A 21,422-nucleotide genomic window follows, 5' to 3' on the forward strand; every position below is an offset into this window, starting at 1 on the left:
GGAGCCCTGTCCTCTCAGGGCCGTGTCTTTACTCCCTCTGCGCCTCAGGCCTGAGGTTCCCAGGCCGCTAGGCTGGATGGCCACCCAGGGGCATGAAACTCCGCCTGAAGCCCAGCTCCCCACGAAGCCTCTCCACCCCAACCCCAGCACAGAACCCGAGGACAAAACTCCACACCCAGCGCCTTCTGGAGCACCCCACTGTCCTTCGCACACAGGCACCCCCAAGCACCTCAGCATATTCTCCTCTGGGCTCCAGGTCAAGGAAGGCTGGGGACACACCGAGTCCCAGAAAAATCCCCCTTCCTTTACACCCCTCCCCTCATCCCTGCAAGACCCTGCCTACCCTACTGCCCACCCTGGGTGGGGACCCCAGGCCTCCCAGCTACGTGGAAGCTTCAGCAGCCTGGGTGTGTCCCGGTGGGCTCTGCCTCTAGTCTCTGACGCCCACACAGATGGGAGGGAGAATCTAAAGACCGCCCCCACCCCCAAGACGGACAGCAAACCCAAAGGCGCAGCACACCCAGCGTCCACCAGAAGGGCACCGAAGGCGTGGGGATGGAGCTGGAGGAGGGGAGGAGGGGAGAGTGGGAGACGAGAGACAGAGGCTGAGAGAAAACCCTGGGTTGAGAGCTCAGTCCCCAGTGAGAGAAGCCCCAACAGGCTTCAGAGAAAGGAGGATGAGGAGGGGGAGGGTGCCTGCCTCAGCCCCTCCCCTTTCCCCCTGAAAGCTGCCACTCAGACCAGTGAAATGCCTCTCTCAGTCACAGACTGAGCTGCCCCCTGGCCTGGAGTGAAATGGATCCGAAATTTAGCACCTGTAGGTCATTTCTTGAATACATGTATGTAGGAGTTGTGTTCTCTTTAGGGGTCCCCCTCCCCCACAAATATGGCCCACATTCCATGTTTCCAAGGCCCCAGGAGACACAGACACTCACCTGGGAACTGATAGCCATAGCTAGGAGCAAATCCGGGGTAGCCACGGCCATAGGTCGCCACAAAGTTGGGGTAGCCTTGAACACAGAGAGAAAGAGCACAGTCCTGTTAGTACGGCCACCTCAGGTCTGGGGCTGGGGAAACAACCCGAGTCACTTTCCTGCACTCAACCATCTGTCTCCTGACAGGGTCTTTCCCCGGCCAGAGTCACCTCGCCCCTAAGGCTGGGGACGCTGCTGTCAGCCCGCTGGTAATTAACCCGTGTGTGGGCAGAAAGACCCCCAAAGCCCACACACTTTCTCCACCTGCAGAGTAAATGCCACGTATTCACACCAAACACAGGGCCGTGCCTGGCTCTGACATTTGGAGAGCTTACCCTGAATGTACTTTACCTTAAAGCTATTGACAGTGGGAGATTAAAGTCCGCGTGATGCCTCCTCCCCAGGCAGAGGTCGGCAGTGCCAGCCGCGGCCGGAGCACGGCGATGCTCAGGGCTGACCCTGTGCCTCTGGAAAAACACGGGCCCCAGGGGCCGTGGCCCAGAGGAGGCGGGCCCCAGGGGCCACGCAGCACGCACACTCCACGGAGGGCCAGAATGTTCCTGCGGGAGTGGTGAGGGGCTGGCGGTGTGGAAACATGTACCACAGAGCGTGGCCCAAGCCCACAAGCCTCATGCCACGTGTTTCCACAGGCATTTCACAGCAACTGTGTCTTCTCCAGACCCAGGGGATGATCGGATAACTGAGGGGTGCTTGTGAAGACTGCTGCTGGGCCGGGCATGGGCTGCAGAGGAAGCCCTGGGTGTGCCGCAGCTCCCTCCAATCTGTTACCGAACCACTAGTGAGCGGCCACTTGGGCTCTCAAGCCTGCCCCCTGCCCACTCAGCACACTTCTCGCTGTGCACCCCTATCTCTTGGTTCAGGCCACGAAGAAGGCGGGTGTAGCCTTCTTGGACTGCACACCCACTGGCCACAGGAGGCCGATGGCCACCCTGTCCGGACTCCGCCAGGCTTACGCCGTCTCCTTCCACGTGGGGTTCTCCATACAGTCTCGCTCCTCAAATGCCACCGGCCACTCTACCATTGCCTTGCCGCCCCCACCAGCTGGACTCTGGCTTTGACCTCTGAGACGGTTGTTTTTGGGCTGCCCAACACCTGACGCCCCTCCTCTGTGGGTCTTGGAGAGAGGCCTGCCTCCCATCACAGAAGCAGAAAAGACCTTCCTCCTGTTCTGTGAGCAGGGTAGTCTGGGGACCCCGGGCTTGGCCAAGGGGAGGTGTCAGGAGCACAGTCCAGCATCGAGTGGTGGCAGCAGCACCCCCTGACCAGGTCATTCTGGCGTGTCCCTGTGTTGTGGCTGTGGCTCTGACCGCCGAGCTCCCCATTCCTGCCTGTCCCCGAGGCGTCCCGGCCATTCTGCGTGCTGCTGCAGCCTCTGCCATCACCTCCCTTGCTGCTTCCCGCGGAAAGACTTGTTTCTGTGGCTTGCCACCAGAACGCTGGCAGAGAGCTGCTTTGGGTTTACAACAGTGACCACGCCCTCTAGCCATGAGGGTGACAGCTGTCTACTCGTGTCTCTGCAGTTCTAAAGGACCCCAGAAGCATCCCTGAACACTGGCTCTGGGGCCTCATCGTCCGCCCCCCCGGCAGACTCTCCCATGATGCAGGCCTTCTCTGACCCTGCAGGTGAGGGCTACAGAACAGGGCCGCTCACCGAAACCCGCCTCGTGTGCTCTCCAGGCACCGTGAGTTAAGTTCGCCGGTCTTCCTGCTGCCTGTTCACAAAGTGCCTCAAAGATCCAGACACAGGACTCACCCCACGCCACTTCCCTGTGCCTGCTGGTGTCGTAGCTTCTGCTCTGTCATCAGCACCAGAACAGAAGCTCGCTGCACTGGACGACTGGAGACCTGGGTTCCAGTCCTGCCTCTGGCCCAAGAGCACGCCGTTGGGCGTGTGTGTGTGTGTGTGTGTGTAGGGGAGGTTTTCCCTGCTCTCTGGGAGCTTGGGTCTTGTCCTCTGCAGAAAGCTTTGCAGGTCCCTTACAGCAATGACGGACCTCCGTTCTCCATTGACACCAGCCGCGACCCCTTCCCCATGTTCCAACGGAGCCTTTCCAAATCTGCAGTCACAACTCACTGGCCAACGGGCCTGTTTCTACCTCACAGGGGTCTCACCACCTGCTCCTTCCCTGTGCGCTCATTCCAAACTCTAAGAGTCTTCTTGGCAGAAAGCTGCCCAGAGGAGAGAATGGCCTGGCTGCTCTGCACCGCCTGCTAAGGAGCAGGACCCAAGTGAGACGCGGAGCTCTGGCACGGGTGGGGAAAGAAGAGGGACAGAGGGACAGAGACCAGGACTTGGATGCCTTGTGTGGACACACGCACACGGGCTGCTTCCTTGGAACTTATTTCACGGCTGGCCAGCTCAATTCTCCTCTAAATTAATCACCTGCGATCAAATCAGAACTTTCAGCACTAGATTTCTTATGCCATTATTTCAACAGTATTGGTAAACGGATTATATGCAAGCAGCCAAATCACCGCTGCCTAGGGCCTTTCCTCATGAAAAATGACTGCTTGGCTTCTCGCTCCAGCGCTGGGGGGGGTCTTAAATATTTTAGTGTTAATCTGACAGCAAAGTGTAAGCCCACACGATTCTGTCAAGGCTCTCTCGGGCGGGCGGGGGTGGCAGGTGGTGGACCGCCCAGTCCCTCCATTATACCTGCCTTCTTCTGGGCACATTCGAAAGCCTTCAACAGGGAGGAAGAGGAGCATGGTATAGTCCACTCCGGTTTGGGGCCTCACCCCCATCTTCCTGGAGACGTCAATACTGTCTCCTGAACAAGGAAGGTGAGAATCTGGCTGCTGGCAGAGTGGGGGGTCTCACCCCTACCCCCCTCGCTGAACATCTTCTGGGTCGGGCTGATGAAATCATAAATTTATAATACAACATTACTTCAATTTTCCTCTTCATTTACTGCTGTGCAGCGCAGCTCTGCTCGGGCGGCTCCCAGCCCAGCCACACGGGAAGATTGGCTGGCTGCATATCAACAGCACATTATAGCAGGCCCACGCGGAGGCTCCATTGGGCCACATTACGGTGAGATGACCCAGCCGCCACTTCCATTAGCAGCTGGGCCCCTTCCGTACTGGCTGCTGCACAATTTATTTGCTCCAGTACTCTGGACGCCTGATCAATCCCATAGTAATTATCTCTTGTCACTAAAGAAAAAAACCAAGCCTTCAGCCTGGATGGCCACCTTTCCTACAGATTGGCTTCCCATTGTGGAGGGGCACGGATCAGAAATCTACAACAGAATTTGACTTTGCCAGTCAGCTCGTGGCGGGGCCCCCGCTGGGGCGTGCTGGCGGAGTTCTCCGACATACGGTTCCGGATCTCCGCCCCAGCCCTACGGGATGTCTGCATTCTACATGGACACAGGACTCCTCCTCCCCCGGGCTCTGCTACCCTGCTAGGCCCTGGGCTTGAAAGAGATGGGAGACAGGGGACTGTGGGAGTGAGACGTCTGCTGTGGGTGCTGCGGAGCACTGCCTGGGGCACCACACTGGCCGGGGTCTGCACACAGACACAACGCCACGTGCCAAGAACTGCCCCAGAATCTTCCGGAATCATGGGGCTCCTCCGGGGGCCTGTGCTGTCCGATTTAAATTTAACTTAAATTACATAAAACAAAAACTTCAGTTCTTTACAGGCACGGGCCACACTGTCAATGCTCAGCCGTTCCACATGGCTACGGCTGCCAACGTGGGCAGGGCAGACACGGGGCCTTCCCACCTCCGCAGAGAGTGTGAGGGCGCTGTGTTGCTCTAAGAAGGAAAACAAAGGGCTGAATTTTGAGTTTCCTCTGTTTACCAGGAAGCAGCTTAACCAAAGGAGACCTCCTTGGGAATGACCTCAACAGTTATTTTTGGGAAAGATAAATCCCAGTTGAAATCACAAATGAGTCTAGTTATGCAGCTATAAGTTCTAGCCCATGTCTGAAGTCTGTTTGTGAAGGCCAGCAGTTCACAGCTCCTCGTTCCTTGTCAGTGACAGTCCGGGGGCGGCGGGGCTCAAAGTCAAGGCACACTGGGCCGGGGTTTCAGAAGGAGATAGGATGCCTCTGGCTTTCTTCAGCTGGTCAAGTGCCTCTCCCTTTCTGGGCCTACAGGGTGAAGCTTTTCAAGGCCTCAGCTATAAGGTATTTTGCCAGCACTGGTTATCAAACCTGTTAAATAGCGTCTGCCCAGCAAGGTCAAGAGAGTGAAAGGCGGTAGGATTATGTGGTGGAGAAGGCCAAGGGGAATCAAATATATCAACAATAATCATGTTGGCTTTTATTAAGTCTACTCTCATTATGGAAAACCAATGAGAGTGCAGTGCGTCGAGCTGGGTAACCGGGCGCCGCTCTGTGGCTGCAGCTTCAAGGCAGTGGAGCAAAGGCGGAGGGCCGCACAAAGCCCGTTTCTGAGGGGTTCAGTTGGTCTTTGCCTTGTCTAGCTCAAAGGCAGGGAGACCTGACCCCTCCTCTTTTCTCCTGCGTGCTTTTTAAGGAATTCCCATCGGGCTGACTGTAGGCTGTGAGAGCTAAAACCAAAATAGCCACAGCCCCTCCCGCCCCCAGGACATCTGCAGCCACACCAGAGAGACCGAGGAAGAATCGCCGTGCACCTATACACAGCTCCTCAGTCTCCCTCTGACGAGACCTCCAAGCGTGGAGAAATCTTAAAGGACGTTTAAGAATTAGTTCCGCAGTTTCCTGGTCATTTACAGACCCGCCTCCTGGAACGTCAGCTCCCCGAGACAAGAGGCTCCATTCTCTGCGGCATTCTCAGCTTCTAGGACAGTGTGTGGCACTTGGCAGGCACTCAATAAATATTTGTTGAATGAATGGATTTAAAAACTTTAATGATTTATAGTCTCACCTCTAAAAGGCCCCAGAAGTGCTTTTTCTGTTCTCCCAACAAGAAAAAGTTTAAATCACTGAAACCTCATCTCATTGTGTTCATTAATAATGTTAAAAAATGTTCTGCACAAGTTGAGGTCATTAGTTAAATAGTTGGCGAAGGTGATGATTCTGGGACTGCGATGCAGGCCCAGCGCACCAGGGAGGGGATGACCCAGGTGACCGATAGGGATGTGTCAGGCCTTCCTCCCAAAGGGTTGGCCGCCTCTCGATGCCACCACTTCAGAGGGAAGAAACAAGGGCGCCAGTTCGAGCAGAGCGGATGGCACCCCCCTCACCCAGAGGCCCAGGATGCCCAGCTGTGCCAGTGGGCAAAAGGAAGGGCAGCCCTGGGCATTTCTGGCAGGGGCATCGGAGAAGCCTCGGCGGAGGCCCTGGCCTGGCTAGGGAGGCAGCAGCCAACCAGCCTGAGAGACTGGAAGTCTGTCCCCTGTGCCCGACTCATTCCTTCTGCCCAGACCTTGGGCTCAGCTGGTTCCTGGCTGGGGGCATATTTGGGGACCTCTCAGGAGGTCCCCTCTCACCAGCTGTCACCAGATGGCCTGGCTGGAGTGGCTAGGGAATTCAGGGGGCCGGGGGGCTGCTGAGGCCTGGAGTGCAGCACACGGACTTTTGTTGGGAGGTAAAAACACAAAGATAATCTAACTCCTCGAGCTGGGGGTCCAAAGCGAAGAGGAGGTGCAGGTACCAAAGCACACGTCGTACCCGTGGGTCTGACTTTGTTCTTGGCCACGGGCAGAAAGGGACCCCAAGTGGAAGGGTATTGGACACGGACTCAAGCGGTAACTTGCCCAGGGCCCCCAGTGCCAATAGCTCCTAGTTTGAGTACATCCTATTGTATGCATTTTGTTGACCTGAAGACACGTTTTTTCACATTTTAACATCTCTTGAAAGTGGGATCTATCTCACCGCCGATGTGGGAAGAAAGCATCAGTGCAGCTTGGTTAACAGAACGGTTTGCTGGCTGTGGCAGCTCAGATCTGATGAAGCACAGCACTGGCCAGGCACAGTGTGACTTACAGTTGCCCCCCGTGACGCGAGGGTCCCCACAGCCCTGTCTGTGGGTGGGGTACCTGAAGGACAGGGAGGCTGTCACTTGTCCTAAGTCACACAGCTGATGGGGCGAGGAGTCCAGATCTGATTCTGAAGTCCCGAGCTGCTCCCCGGCCCACAAAGTCCTCCTTGGTGGGGGCTGGGTTGCCGCCCACAATTCTACCCAAAGGGCTCTCTGCCTGGCTGGTGGGGGCAGAGGACCTCTGTGACTTTGGGCAAACTCCTTAAGCAGTAGGGGTGAGGATGATGGGGTGGGGGAGGTTATAACTCAAGAACTAGTAGACTATTAGCCACAGCATTTTAAACTAATGATTATTTCTTTACTGTGGCTCGAGGAAGTCATACTGGAGACTGGAGAGGAAGGGGAAAAAGTTGGGGAAGATGAGTAAGCACCTGGCATTTATCGCCCATCTGTTCCTCACGGGGCAGGGGCCCATTGAATGGCGTTTGGAGAAGCACAGGGGGCATTCAGGTCTGCCTGTTGCCGGCTGTGGCCAAACCCAATCCCGGAGCCGCTCGGCCGCCCCTCCCCATCCTCACACGTGCCCTGCCGGGACCTGCCCCACTCAGCCAGGTCACTGGGCTCTGAGTTTCACACTAGGACCCTCGCAATCCAAGGCTGCTGCTTCTGCCTGGATGGCCCTTGGCTCACTCATTCTTGTTCCAGCTGAAACGTTGCCTCACAGGGAGGTGCTCCCTGATTCCTCAGACTAGTTTCTGTTCCTCTTTATATGCTGTGAAAGTACCCTGTCACCTCCTCTACTATGAAAATCCTGCGTCTGCATGACTGGCTGTTAAATATCATCTCCCTCACTAGGACCACAAGCTCCAAGAAGGCAGGGGCCACACACGTCTGTCTCTCAGTGCTAGCCCAGGGCCCGGCACACAGTAGGTCTGCAAAGACCCAAGTCATTCAACAAGGCCCTCCTGCTGTGGCTCTCAAGAGGAAAGCACTGGGTGTCCTCTGTGCAGGGACGGAGCCTGGGCGTCCATGGAGATGTGGGCCCCCAGCCCTCACTGAACACATAGCTGGACGTAGCTGCTGCACCTGTGCTCTTTGGCACTGGCCAGAGTGAACTGGCTTCACTCCCACCTCTGCTTCCCCTGCAGAAAACCCAGCTCATTCTTCGTGCAGGCTAGAATGAAGCTAGACTCTGAAAGGTGGGGGCAGTTTCTTAAGAACTGGATCCTGCAAAAGGATCCCATTTTACGCCCTCAGGCCTTTATACAGACTCCAAAAGCCGGCAGGTAATAAGGGGCTCAACTCACTACAGTATTTAAAAAACTCAATCCATTCAGAGTTTCCTTTGGTATACAACACAGGGTAAAGACCAAATAAAAATTATTTTTTAAGTAAAAGCCAAACAAGTGTCTTAGAGTCAAGCAGGAAATAATTCTCACTGACTTCTAAAAATAATCTTATAATAATTATACTCTTACATAGACATCTATTTAGTTCCGGTTCTTTAACTTTTTCCAGTAACCAATGCATCCCTCTATACCACACCATTTTAACTACTGCAGTTTTGTGCTATGTTCTGATACTCCTTCAAACCAGTCTTTTCTCATTTCTTCTTTTAAACCATTTTCCGACATACTCTTAGTGTTTCTTCTTCCAGATACGTTTTAGAATCATTTGCCCAATTTTTAAAGAGTTACAACAGGATTTTTCTCGGAAACTGTTAAACCTAAAACACTAATTTGAGAAGAATTAACAGCCCAGCCATTTCCCACCTTCTCACAGCATCTCTCTGCATTTTAAACCCCTCCGAATGACTTTACCTGGCCTTGTTATTGCCTCAGAAAAATCCTTTCCCAGAATTCACAAAACCAAGGAAACTTTCATAAATTTAAAACTAAGCCAGGAATGATCTGAACAGCAGCAAATCTGAAAATACATGAAGAGCTTATCAAATAATGTAGAAGAAAGACTCTAAGCCAAACCAAACGAAAACCCATTAACACGAGGCAGATCATGTGCCTGAATGGGATTTCACCATTAACTACCATTTATGCCATTTAATTAGTATTTTCCCGACACATAATAACTTGCACTAAGATACTGTTCTCTTGCCTTGAGATTTTTAATTATTGTTGCGCCTCACACCATTACGCTTCTCCACAGCTTTCTCCACCTTTCCTGCCATTTAAGCAGCCAGATTTCCAATTATCTACACAGGACGGACAGAGATACCTTTAAGGAAGGGGCACAATACGCAACTCAATTTTTCTAAAAGCCAGGAGAGATCATTTTTCGTCGGGACAAACATACTTTGTCTTTCATCATCTTTTTTTTTTTTTTTTTTTTCAAATAAAGAATAAAACAGGCTATTTAAAACATCTATTTAAATGCAAATTTTGATATCCCAAGAGAAAAAATGTTAATCATTTAAATAGACAGGATTATCGTCCACCCTCACCACCTCCCCCCATCTTCTCTCAAGTTTAAGAAGATGTAGCCTCGGCCCACGCAAGTTCAGCCAGCCAGGAGTCCTTAGGTCTTTCAAATCTCCCAGGCAGGAGAGAGGGCTGAGGCAGGCAGAAGGAGTGAGCTGTTCTCTTTTTGAAGAGGAGGGTGGGTGGAAGGACAGGAAATAATATCCAGCACCTCCTAAAAGGCAGGCATGGGACAAGATGATCATCCATCCATCCCTCTTCCTCTCTCACTTAATGCCCACAATCGCTTTGCAAAGGGTTTATTATTCTCATCTACAGATGTGGAAACTGAGGCTCAGAGAAGTAACTGAAGCAGCTTGCCCAGCTGGTCGGTAACCCAACTGGGTGTACAGGCTTCCGAAGCCCCCAGCTCATAGTGACCCCGCTGGGTCGCCAGGTCCCACCCCGACTCACCCAGCATCCCCATGCCAAGCATGAATGCGTCCATGGTGTAAGGCAGTCCCCGGGCCCGGCCTCTTGTCCCAGGTGGGAACATGACTTCTTTCGGCTGAGCTTTCTTACATTCTACCTGTTAAACAGAAAAGTGAACAAATGAGATGCAAATGAATTCCATGTAAATGTCAAATGCAGAACTGATCCTGTTACGAGCTGGGTTATTTTTAGCCTTGCTCCTTACTCACTGTAAAAATAGCCATGACGAGTAAATGGGCTGCAAAATAAATATTTAAGAAAACACATCTCTTGTGCAAATCCTGCTTCGGAAGAACCTACAAGGATGAAATTGGGTTTGGAAAGGCGGCAAGGACATAGACTTAAGACACACATGTGTGGGTTGGGAGCTGGGATAGAGCAGAAGGCACAAGAGAGGTAAGGAGGCAGACTTGGCTGTTTGCGGTGCCTGTGAATAGCAACAACAATAGCAACAGTAGCAACCCCACATGCTTGGCTGGCCCTTTTCCCGTTTACAAATTCCTCTCATGTTCCTCCAAGTCAGTGACACCTCACATCCCAGCCATGTGATTCGACCTCTAATTACATAGAGAGGCCATTAAATAGAGAGGCCAGTTAGTCTTAGCTCCATTTCACAGATGAGAAAACTGAGTATCAGAAGACCTGTGTAAAAGGGCTGTAAACCAACTGTGTCCTAGCAGGGGTAGGCTAGGAAGCCAGATTTTTAAAATTTCTAGGTCGGCGATGCCACCATCTCTGTAAAACCTGGCCGGGCACACTCCTGAGGGAAGTCATAAGATTAAACATTGATTCTGTTCATCTGGACTACAGGTTTCTCATTTTGCACCTACATCTTTAAGGGATCGATAATCATTTCTTTCTGCTTCCCTTCTGCCTTGAAAATCTCAGAACCCTATTTTGCTCACACATCCAGAAGCCACTTACTTAACAGCGTATATCTTATCAATGTCTCTACCTATAGAAACAATGTATAACGCAAACCCCAGGCAGTAAGTAAAACTGTTGTCTGCTGAAGTTCCTACCATGTTTTTGGCAGCGTCCCTTGCTCAGTGCTCACTGGCTTTTAGTTTACGGGCGAATTAAACAAGCATCAGCCAGTAGCCAGCCCCACTGCTGGGGAAGACGGGACGTCGTGTGGTCAGGCAGGGCTACTCGCAACAGCAAAAGTAACTGTGCCACAGCCGGAGAGTGGTGGGGTAAGATAAGAAAAGCAGTCTGGGGCCATCTGGTACAGGAGCCAAACTCCACACAGCTCAGCAGCTGCTGAGGGTGTCACTGTCTCACTGCAAATGACCACTGTTCACAGCATGTCTGAGACACGAAGAAGAAGTTCAACGGCGTGCAGTGTGCTTTGTGTTAAAAAGGGGCCTCCCTGGGTTGCCTGTTTCGGAGACAGTCTCATCCCAAATGCTTTATTTAAAAAAAAATTTTTTTTTAGTGCTTAAGGCTAGGGGGGAAACTTTAATTACCTCAAATACTAACTCCTCTGTCTTCAAAGACCCCAGGTAGCAGGTAGTACTCTCTACAGAATGGTAACTGCCATGCTTCTAAAGAACGGACCGAATGGTTTGACATTCGCGACTGACATGCTCGCGACAGTTTTTACAGATTAGAAGGAAAGAGATGAGCAGCCCCAGAAGAGGAATGGGTGAGGACGGGAACGGGCAGTTCACACACGGCTAATGAAGAAGCCCGTGCCCCACACGAGACACAGCGCTCGCCTGTCCGACTGGCGTCATGGGAGAAGGGTTATTTGATGTCGCGTCCCCGAGAGGATGGTCGGGAGGGGTGGAAATTGGCACCGATTTTTCTGGAGGACAACCTGACAAGAAAAAATCAAAAGCCGTACATGCGCACATCCTTTAACCTAATAAATCCTCCTTGTAGGAAGTTAACCTGCAAGGCCTTACGGATGAGGCTCTTCGCCACAAGCATTAATTATCATTAAAACAGGGAAATGCCTGAATGTGAAGGAACAGGTAGTTGACGGGGCTGAGCTGGGCTCATCCGAGCTCCCTGAAAGCCGTGCGGATTCGGTAAAGCTCGCTGGTGACGACACGCACGGGCAAGGGGAGCCCTCGGTCCCGGGCAGACCAGGGTGGTCAGTCGCCCTAACTGCGAGCGAGGAAAAAAAGCAAATTACAGTGATTCTGTGGAAAACAAACAAGGGTAGACATCAAAGTCGTGTTCGAGTGACTTTGTTCTTTACTTCCCATTGTGCGTTTTGTTACTGTTCACTTCTCCAATTTTCTGCTCGGAGTGTCTCTACCGCTGAAAGCGGGAGGGTGGGGAAGGTGACTGAAGGGAAACGAGTTCCCTTCTTCCCATAAGAGGCCTGAGGTGGCCTCTGGAAATGGTTCGCTGTCCACTTGACCCAGAAAACCCGACAACATCATGCAAATCAAGAGCTTTAAATCTTCACGTTCACTTTAAGAACACCTGTGAAACCGCCAGGCAGGCCATCAAGGGCATGCATATGTGAAAAACCACCAAGCGTCCGAAGGATGTCACTTTACAGAGGCAACGTGGGCCATTCTGCCCTTACACGGGTGGAGTTGGTGGGTGTGCCCAGGCCAAAGAGCGGGGCTGGGCGCAGGGTTGGTGGCCCGGAAATAGTGCTGATTTTTTGCTGCGCATGCTTAACAATGCAGAGAGTAGTGCTGAACTTGAGGGTTCAGATGCAGACTCGCTGCTCATTGAGCCCATCCAGGGGAACACAGCTCCTGAGATACAGTGCAGAGGTTACGGGGCTCCTGGGGGGAGGGAGCCACGCACGAGGTCGCAGACCTGCCCCACTGAGACGATCCTACTGAGAAAGAGCAGACTGTTCCTAAACCAGAGAGGAGGTCGCACAGAAAACAAGATAACCCAGGAGAAACAAAAACTACAGCCTGGGAGTAAAGTCACCAAGAAATAAATGCTAATGAAAGAAAGGAAGGAGGGAAACAGAATTGGGTGTGTCAGCTTTCTCTGCTAAACCCAGGGGTGACCACTTGCTCCTGGACCCCAGATCCACCCCCAGGACTCTGAGGTGGGCTGGGAAGCCTCGAGTGCAGAAGCCTGCCCGAGCCTGGGAGATGGGTGTGCTCTACCGAGGCAGACAGATAATTACCTACAGGATCCGGAATAATGCCGCTAACCAGCTCACTTCCTAATAGCCCTATCGGTGACAATCTATTGCATTGTCTTATGAAAACCTGCTGCCTGTTCCTAGGCAACCTGATCAACGAAAATTTCAGGTTTATACAATTTTCATTTAGGGAACATAAAGGTTAACTGACTGTAATGGGAATAATTTAAACAAACCCACCCACTCTTCATCTCACTGAGAAGGGCTGGCAGCTCTGTTTAATTCCGCTGTCTCTGCTGGTGTTGTTATGGGCAGCACCGACTGTGTGGGTTCTGTCAACCACTGCTGTGTCAACCTTGTGTGCTCCCGAGGCCAGGGCCGTGGCCTGCGTGCTCTCTGGGGGACCCTGGCGCGTCCGGGGCACTTGAGTGATGGGGAGAGGCAGCAGTCGCACCAGGGAGCCCAACCTGGCCTGCACTGAAGGCTTGTGGGAAGATTTCTCAGAACCAGGGAGCCTGCCCGCTCAGCCCCTGCTCCTTGGGTGACGTCATATGAAGACAAGGAACAAAAGGGGAAAGAGGGAGAGCCATCCTGTTACCTTCAGTCCCGTTAGAGGGTCCGGGGCTCGCAGAGGATGCAACTACATTCTTTGCCTCTCAGACTGGGAGAAACCCCGTCTCCCCTCAGCCTGCTAGTTCCCGGGGCAGGGATCAGGGTCAGCCCCTACCTTCCCTGGTCCCTCAGTGACGTTCTATACAGAGCATGGATTGGCCTGTGTGCTCCTCATGGTCAAGGAGACCTGGTCTATGTAAGTCAATAGTGCCGAGGACTCCGTGCTCCCGGCCTCCCCATCAGAGCCCCCACTCTACTGAAAAGAACAGATTCTGTCTTGTTCTCCTAGCATTAGGCAAGTGCTTAAATGTCAGTCTGCTCCTTGTCACTCTGGGCCTGTCGGCCTCTGGAGCCTCGAGTTAGACCACATTTGGGCCACACCCTCCCCCACCCCAACCGCTGCTCCCTCCCATGGGGCCCTGTGCAAGCCAGAGAACTTGGACAAACAACCCAAGTTACGGTCCCATCACAAACAGGGAAGCCCCAGCCGATCTCTGCAGCTGAAGTCATGTACTGGGGCCATCTGGCCACACCGTGTCCAGGGAGCTATGTGACAAGCCAGCCCCCAAGTCAGTGGCTCCCAGCAGCAGTTCATCTCTTTCTCCTGGTTCTGGGAGTGCGGGGGCTCAGTGCGGCTCAGCTTGCTGTGTCTCATGCATCTGTGGTTGGATGGTGGTCCAAGGTGCCTCTTCACTCACACGGCAGGCAGGTGATGCTGGCTGGGCTGGGACTGTCCACAGAGGGTCGGTGGGGGGCTACTCATGGCTTCTCCATGCCACTGGGTCTTCTCACAATTATGGCAGCTGAGTCCCAAGCAGAAGCATTCCAAGAGAGAAGGCGGAAGCTGCAAGGCTTCTTGTAGCCCAGCCCTGGGAGTCACGCTGTCACTTCTGTCATGTTCTGCTGGTGACAGGGGGCCAGCCTGGCTTCAGTATGGGAGGGGGACACTCCAGGGCGTGACTACTGGGAGGTGTGGATCCCAGGGGCCATCTCTGGAGACTAATTACAAGCTGAGGTCGATGGAGAGCAGTGAGCAGGCAGGGCAGTGGGAAATAGTCCACCCGCCCTTGGTGTCTGGTGGACTGGGTTCCCGGGGCAGTGGGCACCGAGGGTGCCATCACCATGGGAGCTCCCCTCCCAGGGCAGCCACAGCGAGGCCCATCTGGCTCTCCAGGCCACAGAAGCACAAGGGAAGTGGTTCTCCGGCAATCAGATCTCTTGCTCCAGCTGTTCCAGCACCACCCCGAAGGCCCCCCTACATGACCAGCATTCCCCACCCCCCACCAGAGTGCTGCCTCCACAGCAGCCATCGTGGGCGTCAAGTCTATGGGAGGAACATCTCCAAGTCTTGGTCCTTGAGTCTCCTCAAGCGACATCTCAGACCCCACCGCTGCAGCCTCTCCCATCGGATGGCCGTCACTGCTACTGTCTCAAATGGCACACAGAAAAACCAGTCTGGTCGGAGGGGCAAGGGATTTAGCGCACCGTGCAGTTTGGATTTGTGTGTGTTAGGAGCCTCCGAGGACACTGTAACTGGCTTCTCACACCCACCAGGAAGACGAGGTCTCCCATTTGTAAGTTTTGCGGCTGGCAAAGCCAAGGAACAGTCCCACCCCCAGGGCCGCAGACCAACTCCCCATAGGTAGACGGGATTGGCTTTAAAATTCCAATCTCTAAATAGGCGGCTCTGCTCGGCAAACGGGCCTGGGAGGAGGACAGGGTGTGGCTGCCTGTAGCCCCTCCATTCGGGGTCAGAACAACAACCCAGCTGGACCCTCTGTGAGGACGTTGCTTCAGGGACGGGCCAGAGGCCTGAGGTGCGCCTGCCCGTGTGCTCTCTCAGCCTCTCCGCTGGCTGCTGCCCATTGGGGTGGTGCCTCTTCCCATCGGGGTCCAAAGCAACTCAGCAAGGCTGTTTCTAACTCCTTCACTTACAGTAAAGTTGCAAGGACAGCACCAAACACACCTGTACACCCTTTGCCCAGACTCTCCTGCCGCTAACAGTCGGTCCTTGTGCTTCATGCCCTGCACACTCTCCTTGTCTGTATCTGTGGTTTTTCCCGCTGAACCACTTGTAGTTGCATGCCCTATACGATTCCTTTCCTAAACACAAAGACATTTTCTTACATAGCCGCAGTACAGTTATCAACCTCGGACACTTAACATTTACGCAGTACTTTTATCTGATCTACCTTCCACATTCCTATTTTGGCAGTGGACCTGGTAATGTCCTTCATCACTCTCTATCCACCACATAGGACGGGAGGCTAAGGCCCAGGGACATCAGACACCTCGTCCCTGGTTGCAGACCCTGTCCATGGGTGGCAGGGGGATGCGTGGCACTGGCTTTCGGAGAAGGCACTGGGACTTCTGGCGGGGGGGCAGCTTTCCGCCGCCCGACTGGCCTGTGGCCTCAGAGGCAGCTCTCTGCCCGGCACATTTTGGAAGATGAGGAGGCTGGCAGGCTAAGGAGCATGGCCAAGGTCTGGGAAGTGAAAAGGCTTTTTGTTTTTTCCTGGTTTCTACACAAACGGCCCCAGTCAGCACGCCCCCAGAGCCAGAAGGGAAACCAGACCAGTCCTGGTCTGGGGAAACCCAAGCCCTGTGCCCCGTGGCCTTGATTTTCATCCCAGGACAAGGAAACTCTGTGTGGCCTGAAGAGGCCAGTGTTTGCAGCTTCGCTGCTCACCCCGAACAGGTCACGCTGGAAACCATTGACTCCGCCGGGGAGAGAGGGGCCTATTTCAAAGGATAAAATCCCCCGCTGCTCAGAGAAATCAACCTGGACGGTCTGGCCGGTGGGAGGAGAGGGGAACCAAGGGGAACCGAGGGGCGGGCGAGGGCTCGGGGATGACTTGTGCCTTCCTCGGTGGGCACCGTCCTTCTGTGGAGCTCCTTGTAAGGCACAGAGCCTGACTGGTCCTGCCCCAAGATCAGTGACTCCTTGACTCAAGAGCTGCTCCTCCCAGCCAGGTTCTGCGGGATTCCTGGCCAATGCTGCTTCTCTGAAGCCCCCAGTTGACCATCTCCTGCTCATTAGGCCTCAAATACATTCCAGGAAAGGGGAGACAACACTCCGGTATAAAGATTCAGGGGTCCTGCCTGGAGTCTAGTAGCTACCCAGACACTCCAATAGGCTGCACCCTGGAAACCACACACAGCTCCCCGCTGGGCCTGGGCCGTCAGGGACCACAGCCTTCCCTCCTCCTGCCCACTGCTCTCTCCTGCCCTCTCTGCCAGGCATAAGCATCTCTGCAGACCCCGGCAGGGCAGGACCCTTCATGGGGCTTGCACAGATTTATAACCAAGATCCAGAGGCGACTTGGTCGTAAGGAACCCTCAGACCAAGGAAGACAGACAACACATGGTGGGCTCCAAGGGGAGGAACCTGCTCCCTACTGTCCTTAAAGCACAGCGGGCTACCGAATGTGCCAGAGAGCCTCCAGGCGGCTCCAAAATGAAGACAGGGGGCCCTTTGTTCAGTGACAACTGAGACCTCCGAGGTGGCCTCAGCAGAGCACTGAACCCGTGAGGGCCTGCCTGCCAGCGCCGGGCCTGCCCAGCCGTGTGGGCTGCTGGCCCAGGAAGCAGGCCCTGCTCGAGGCAACTGGTGGGTGAAAGAGTTGGAGAGGCTGATGAGCACCAAGGTGTGGACTGCAAGCATGGAAACAACCTGCCCAAGAGAGGTGGAGAGGGATGGTGGAGGGGAGGCAGGATCCCGCCCTCCTCCCTGTGGGGCTCCCCCCGCCCCCACTGAATGGGACCCACTGGGCATCTTTTTCTCTGAGCGACCGTCAGAGAATCAGGTCACCTCATCCAGGTTCTCATCTGCTCCTGAGTTCCCATCCTACTTTGTCACTCTACTTGTCCCCGGCTGGCAGGAAGACGCCAGGGAGGAAGGAACACGGTGTGTATTCAGTGCTCCCCACATGCTAGGCACAGTCACGGCATCCTCGTGTGAGTGCACACATACAATGGAAAGTACACGTACACAGTGACATACACATATAATGCGTGTAAAGCGCTGTGCCTGACACAGAAGGCCTCAGAGAATGTTCACCCTTCTCAGAACCCTCGTTAATCAGCTCACTTCCTCTGAGTCGGCCTAACTGGCCTCCGTTACGCAGGAAAGGAAACTGAGGCTCTGAGCAATGATTGTCAAGGTCATGGCAACAGGAGTGGCACAGCCAGGGTTCAACCCTCAGTCCCCCCTTCAAATCCCCGCTCCATCTCCAGGCCTCCGGGTGCCCAGGTCCTGCCCCCACGTCCCTCCCCACCGCCCTCTGTCCAGCCTCGAGGGCCACTTGGATGCTCCGTCCTTCCCAGGGCCACCAGGTCCTGGTGCCAGAATTGCCTTCCCCACACTTCCAGGGTGAATGCCATGCACGGCTTCCTCAGCCATGGCAGAGTGAAGCCGGCCACAAGCCAGTACTGTCGGCACTAAGAGGCTGGGCCAGGTGAAGATGCAGAGGAATCCCTTCAGGTGGAGCTCTCCCTCAGAGGCGCTCAGAGCTGGGCAAGGAGTGGAGGGGAGCTGGTCCCAGCTACTCCGTGACAGCAGCCCCCCACTTAGCCGGATCCGAGGGCAGAGCCCTGGCCTGTCCACCACAGTCCAGCCTGAAGGCTGAGGCTCCTGGCTTTAAACCGCTGCTCCCCACTTTCCTGTGCCCCGTTTTCTCAATAGTAAAACAGTGGTGGAAATTCCTACCCCCCAGGGCGGCAGGGAACTCATAAAACAAACAAGCTCGAGCTTGTGCTGGATGAAGTTGGTGGGGTTAGCCCTCACGGCGCTCTGCACAGAGCCTAGGTGAGTGCTTTGGAAGTCACCAAGCCAGTTTGCATCAGTGCTGACAGGGTTCACGCCCAAAGCCAGGGGAGCAGAGAGCAGGGAGGGACGTGGCTGCGGCCCCCCAGCCCGGCAGACCCCAGGCGTGCTGCTGCTGACTCTCCCTAACCTGCCCCACCTGCCACCGGGTAGGGCCTTCTCCTGCTCTCCTCAGCAAGGTGCGCCGGGGGAGCTGTGCAGGCTGCGCTATTTGAGGAAAAAGCTGATGGTGGCAGCAACAGCTGTTCTCCTCTTCCTTTCTGGGAACCTGCAAGGACATTTCAAAGTGAAGAGAAACCTCAGCCTCCAGCAGGTGCCCAAATCTGCCACCAAGCCGGGGCTTTCCCCAGGCCAGGTGGGCTTTGCCAGAGACCCTGCACCGAGGCCCAACTCAGCGGCTCTCCATGACAGCGAAGGAGAGGAATGCAGCTTGGGCGTCAGCTTGCACCTCCCTGGGAAGCCAGGCCAAGAGCAGCCATGCAAAGTCAAGGAAGAACAGGCCCCAGCAAGGGGTGCAGAGAGGGGGCAGCCTCTTCTGGCGCCTCTGTGCCCCCTCCCATGGCGGGTGCAGAGGGGATGCAGGGGCAGCACACGTGGAAAAGCCCGGAGCTGAGGGGCTCCTGGATACGGAGGAAGATGTGCTGATCTCCTCAGCCCCCACCCCACCACGGTGACCTCACTGGAGGGCAGACCAAGGGCACTGGAGCCAGAACTAGGGACTGAGAGGCCACCAACCACATTACTTCCGCCAAAAGAGCAACACACATTTCCCCCCAGCCACCCGCAGGGCCTCCCCACCGCTCCCCTCACCTCCCCCGCCATGCAGATCCCTCTGCCCCAATTAGCAGAGCCGGCACACAAACAACACACGCGTGCCAGTGCGTGATGGGGGTGGGGAGGACGGACAGGACCGCCCCTTCTCCACGTAAAAGCGAGCTTCATTTATTAAGTGCCTCTCTGGCATTTCCTTTTTTTCGCCTTCATCCTGCTTGTTTAATATTGCATTTGACATTCTCATTTTATAAATGGTAACAGAAGCAGAATGGATGGCTAAAATTAGCTTACGAGTGAGAATGATGCTACAAATAGGATGGCGAACACAGAAGCCTAGTTAATTCCACCCACACTACTCCCCCCTCCTCCACTTTTGGGCTGGTTCCCAACCCAGCTCTCAGGCTTCCGGCTGAGGAGGAGCAGCCAGAGGGTGGGGAGGTGTGCCTAGTCACCTGGGCACCCTGCCAGGCGGCAGCACCCTGTGCCCACCCTCGCCTGGGGCCTCTGTTGACCGCCTGGCCTGACCCGAAGCACCAGGTGCCAGAGGTCCACCCAGGCTCTTCTCCTCCTGCCCCCTCCCCCAGGAGGCGCTGCTCCAGGCTTAATCTCCCAGGGCGCCTTGGGTGGGAGGCAGCAGGCCTGAGATCTCACAGGCTGAGATCTTTGAGAAGTGGGTTTTTCAGAGCCTCCCCCAGGGGTGATTCAGCTGAAGAACTTGAGTCCACCTCCTGGGACCTCACAGCTGTGGGGCCCCCTGCACGCACGGAGGGGGCCCACCTCAGACACCCCACCCTGGGCCAGGGACTCCGGGCCCAGTCCAGCCCAGGTCTGCACACCCGCATTTCACCGACTCCTAATTAGTCTAGGAGCACCTTCACCTGCGATCACATAGTTGTTCAATAAAATGATTCTAGAATAACAGCAGTGACGACCGTGATAGGAGTAAAAAGACCTCTCACTTTGATGGATCTCGCTGTGTCCCCGTAAAATCCTCTCACCCGTCCTAAATCCCAGCCCTCTGTGAGGCTGGTGCCATCAGCACCTGTCTTACAGGGCACCATTCCTTCACTCCCCACCCTGCCCCTCCCACCCCAAACCCCCAAGGCACCAATACTTTCCTCAGGCTGCTATCCTAAACCCCAGTGACTCTTTGAGGCACCCCTGCCCCCACACTCTGCCTCTGACTAGTAAAAAGCTGACTCAGCAGTGACCCTGGGTGACCTCTTGGCTAAAAGCCTTTCCCCATGACCCCTTGAGATAAGCAGACCCCACCTGCTCAGAGCTACTTCAGTTTGAAACTGTAGCCCATGGACCAAATCCAGCTGCTGCTTATTTTTGTAAACAAGGTTTTAATTTAACATAGCCACACCCACTCATTTACATACTGCCGGAGGCGGCTTTTGCAGTATCATGGTAGCTGTGACAGATGGTAGGGCCCTCAAAGCCTAAAATATTTACTATCTGGCCCCGTATAAAAAGTTTGCTGGCCCCTCGCTTCAGGCCAAATGGAGGGACTTGCAGTTACCAGGGGGTTTTCTGGTGGTGTGACTTCTTCAAGGCTACTGGACTCTGCACCCTAAAACCGAGAAGGCCAAGCCCTTGGGGCCAGCAACCCCACACGGCTCTCTGTAAGCTGCGAAGGGTGGAGGTCCTCTTCCTCCCCACTGCGTAGAGGGGAGCAGGTGCAGAAGGGGGGCACTTCCTGACTGTAGGTTAACCATCGGTGGATCTGGGATTCAGGCATGTTCCAGTCCTGGGAGCCTCTAAATGACCCAGCAGGTCTCGACTAGGGGACAGGGACATTTGCATGTCACTCAGAGGATCCAGCTCTTCACCACAGTGATGCGCCCTCACAATCTACAATCAGTGCCCCAAGACCCACATCACAGGGCAAGGGGGAGTCCTCCTTGGGATGGGGAGACCTGGTCTCTCCGACCACGAGGGAATGTGGGGTGGTGCGAGAGCACCAGCCTGGCCTGGGGCCCCTGCGACAGGCAGGTCACCTGGCTCCGTGCTCTTAGGGTTCCAGTCCCTCACCTGGGACCCCTTCTTCTAACCCTGGGTGGACGATTTAGGACCCGCAGCTCCCGTGTCACCTCTCATTAGCAGCGGCCCTTGCCCTGTGCTGCTTAAGACTTTACCGTGCACAGGAATCACTGAGGATTTGTCAAAACGCAGGTTTTGATTCGGTAGGTCTGGGGGGACCCAAGGCCGTGTTTCTAACAAGCTTGCCAACAGCTTAGCAATGTTCATAAATCAGATCACCTTAAAGAAACAAGGAGAAGGACCATTCACAGGCACCCTACAGTAATCCGTGTATAAAG

The 21,422-nt window shown here is 54.6% G+C and overlaps 1 protein-coding gene across 12 annotated transcripts in view; it reads right to left on the reverse strand.

Moving 5' to 3' along the window:
* The window catches only part of MSI2 (musashi RNA binding protein 2), a 375,584-nt gene that overhangs the window by 49,312 nt on the left and 304,850 nt on the right, over positions 1–21,422 (reverse strand). For all 12 annotated transcript variants that reach the window (XM_053910683.2, XM_053910686.2, XM_053910679.2 and 9 more), the window contains 2 exons: positions 9,800–9,914; positions 936–1,010 (listed from right to left, as the gene is read on the reverse strand). In XM_053910683.2, the coding sequence (XP_053766658.1) occupies positions 936–1,010; positions 9,800–9,914 (190 nt within the window). The remainder of the gene's footprint in view (positions 1–935; positions 1,011–9,799; positions 9,915–21,422) is intronic.

This window comes from Desmodus rotundus, chromosome 9, assembly GCF_022682495.2.
Source record: "Desmodus rotundus isolate HL8 chromosome 9, HLdesRot8A.1, whole genome shotgun sequence".
Classification (NCBI taxonomy): Eukaryota; Metazoa; Chordata; class Mammalia; order Chiroptera; family Phyllostomidae; genus Desmodus; species Desmodus rotundus.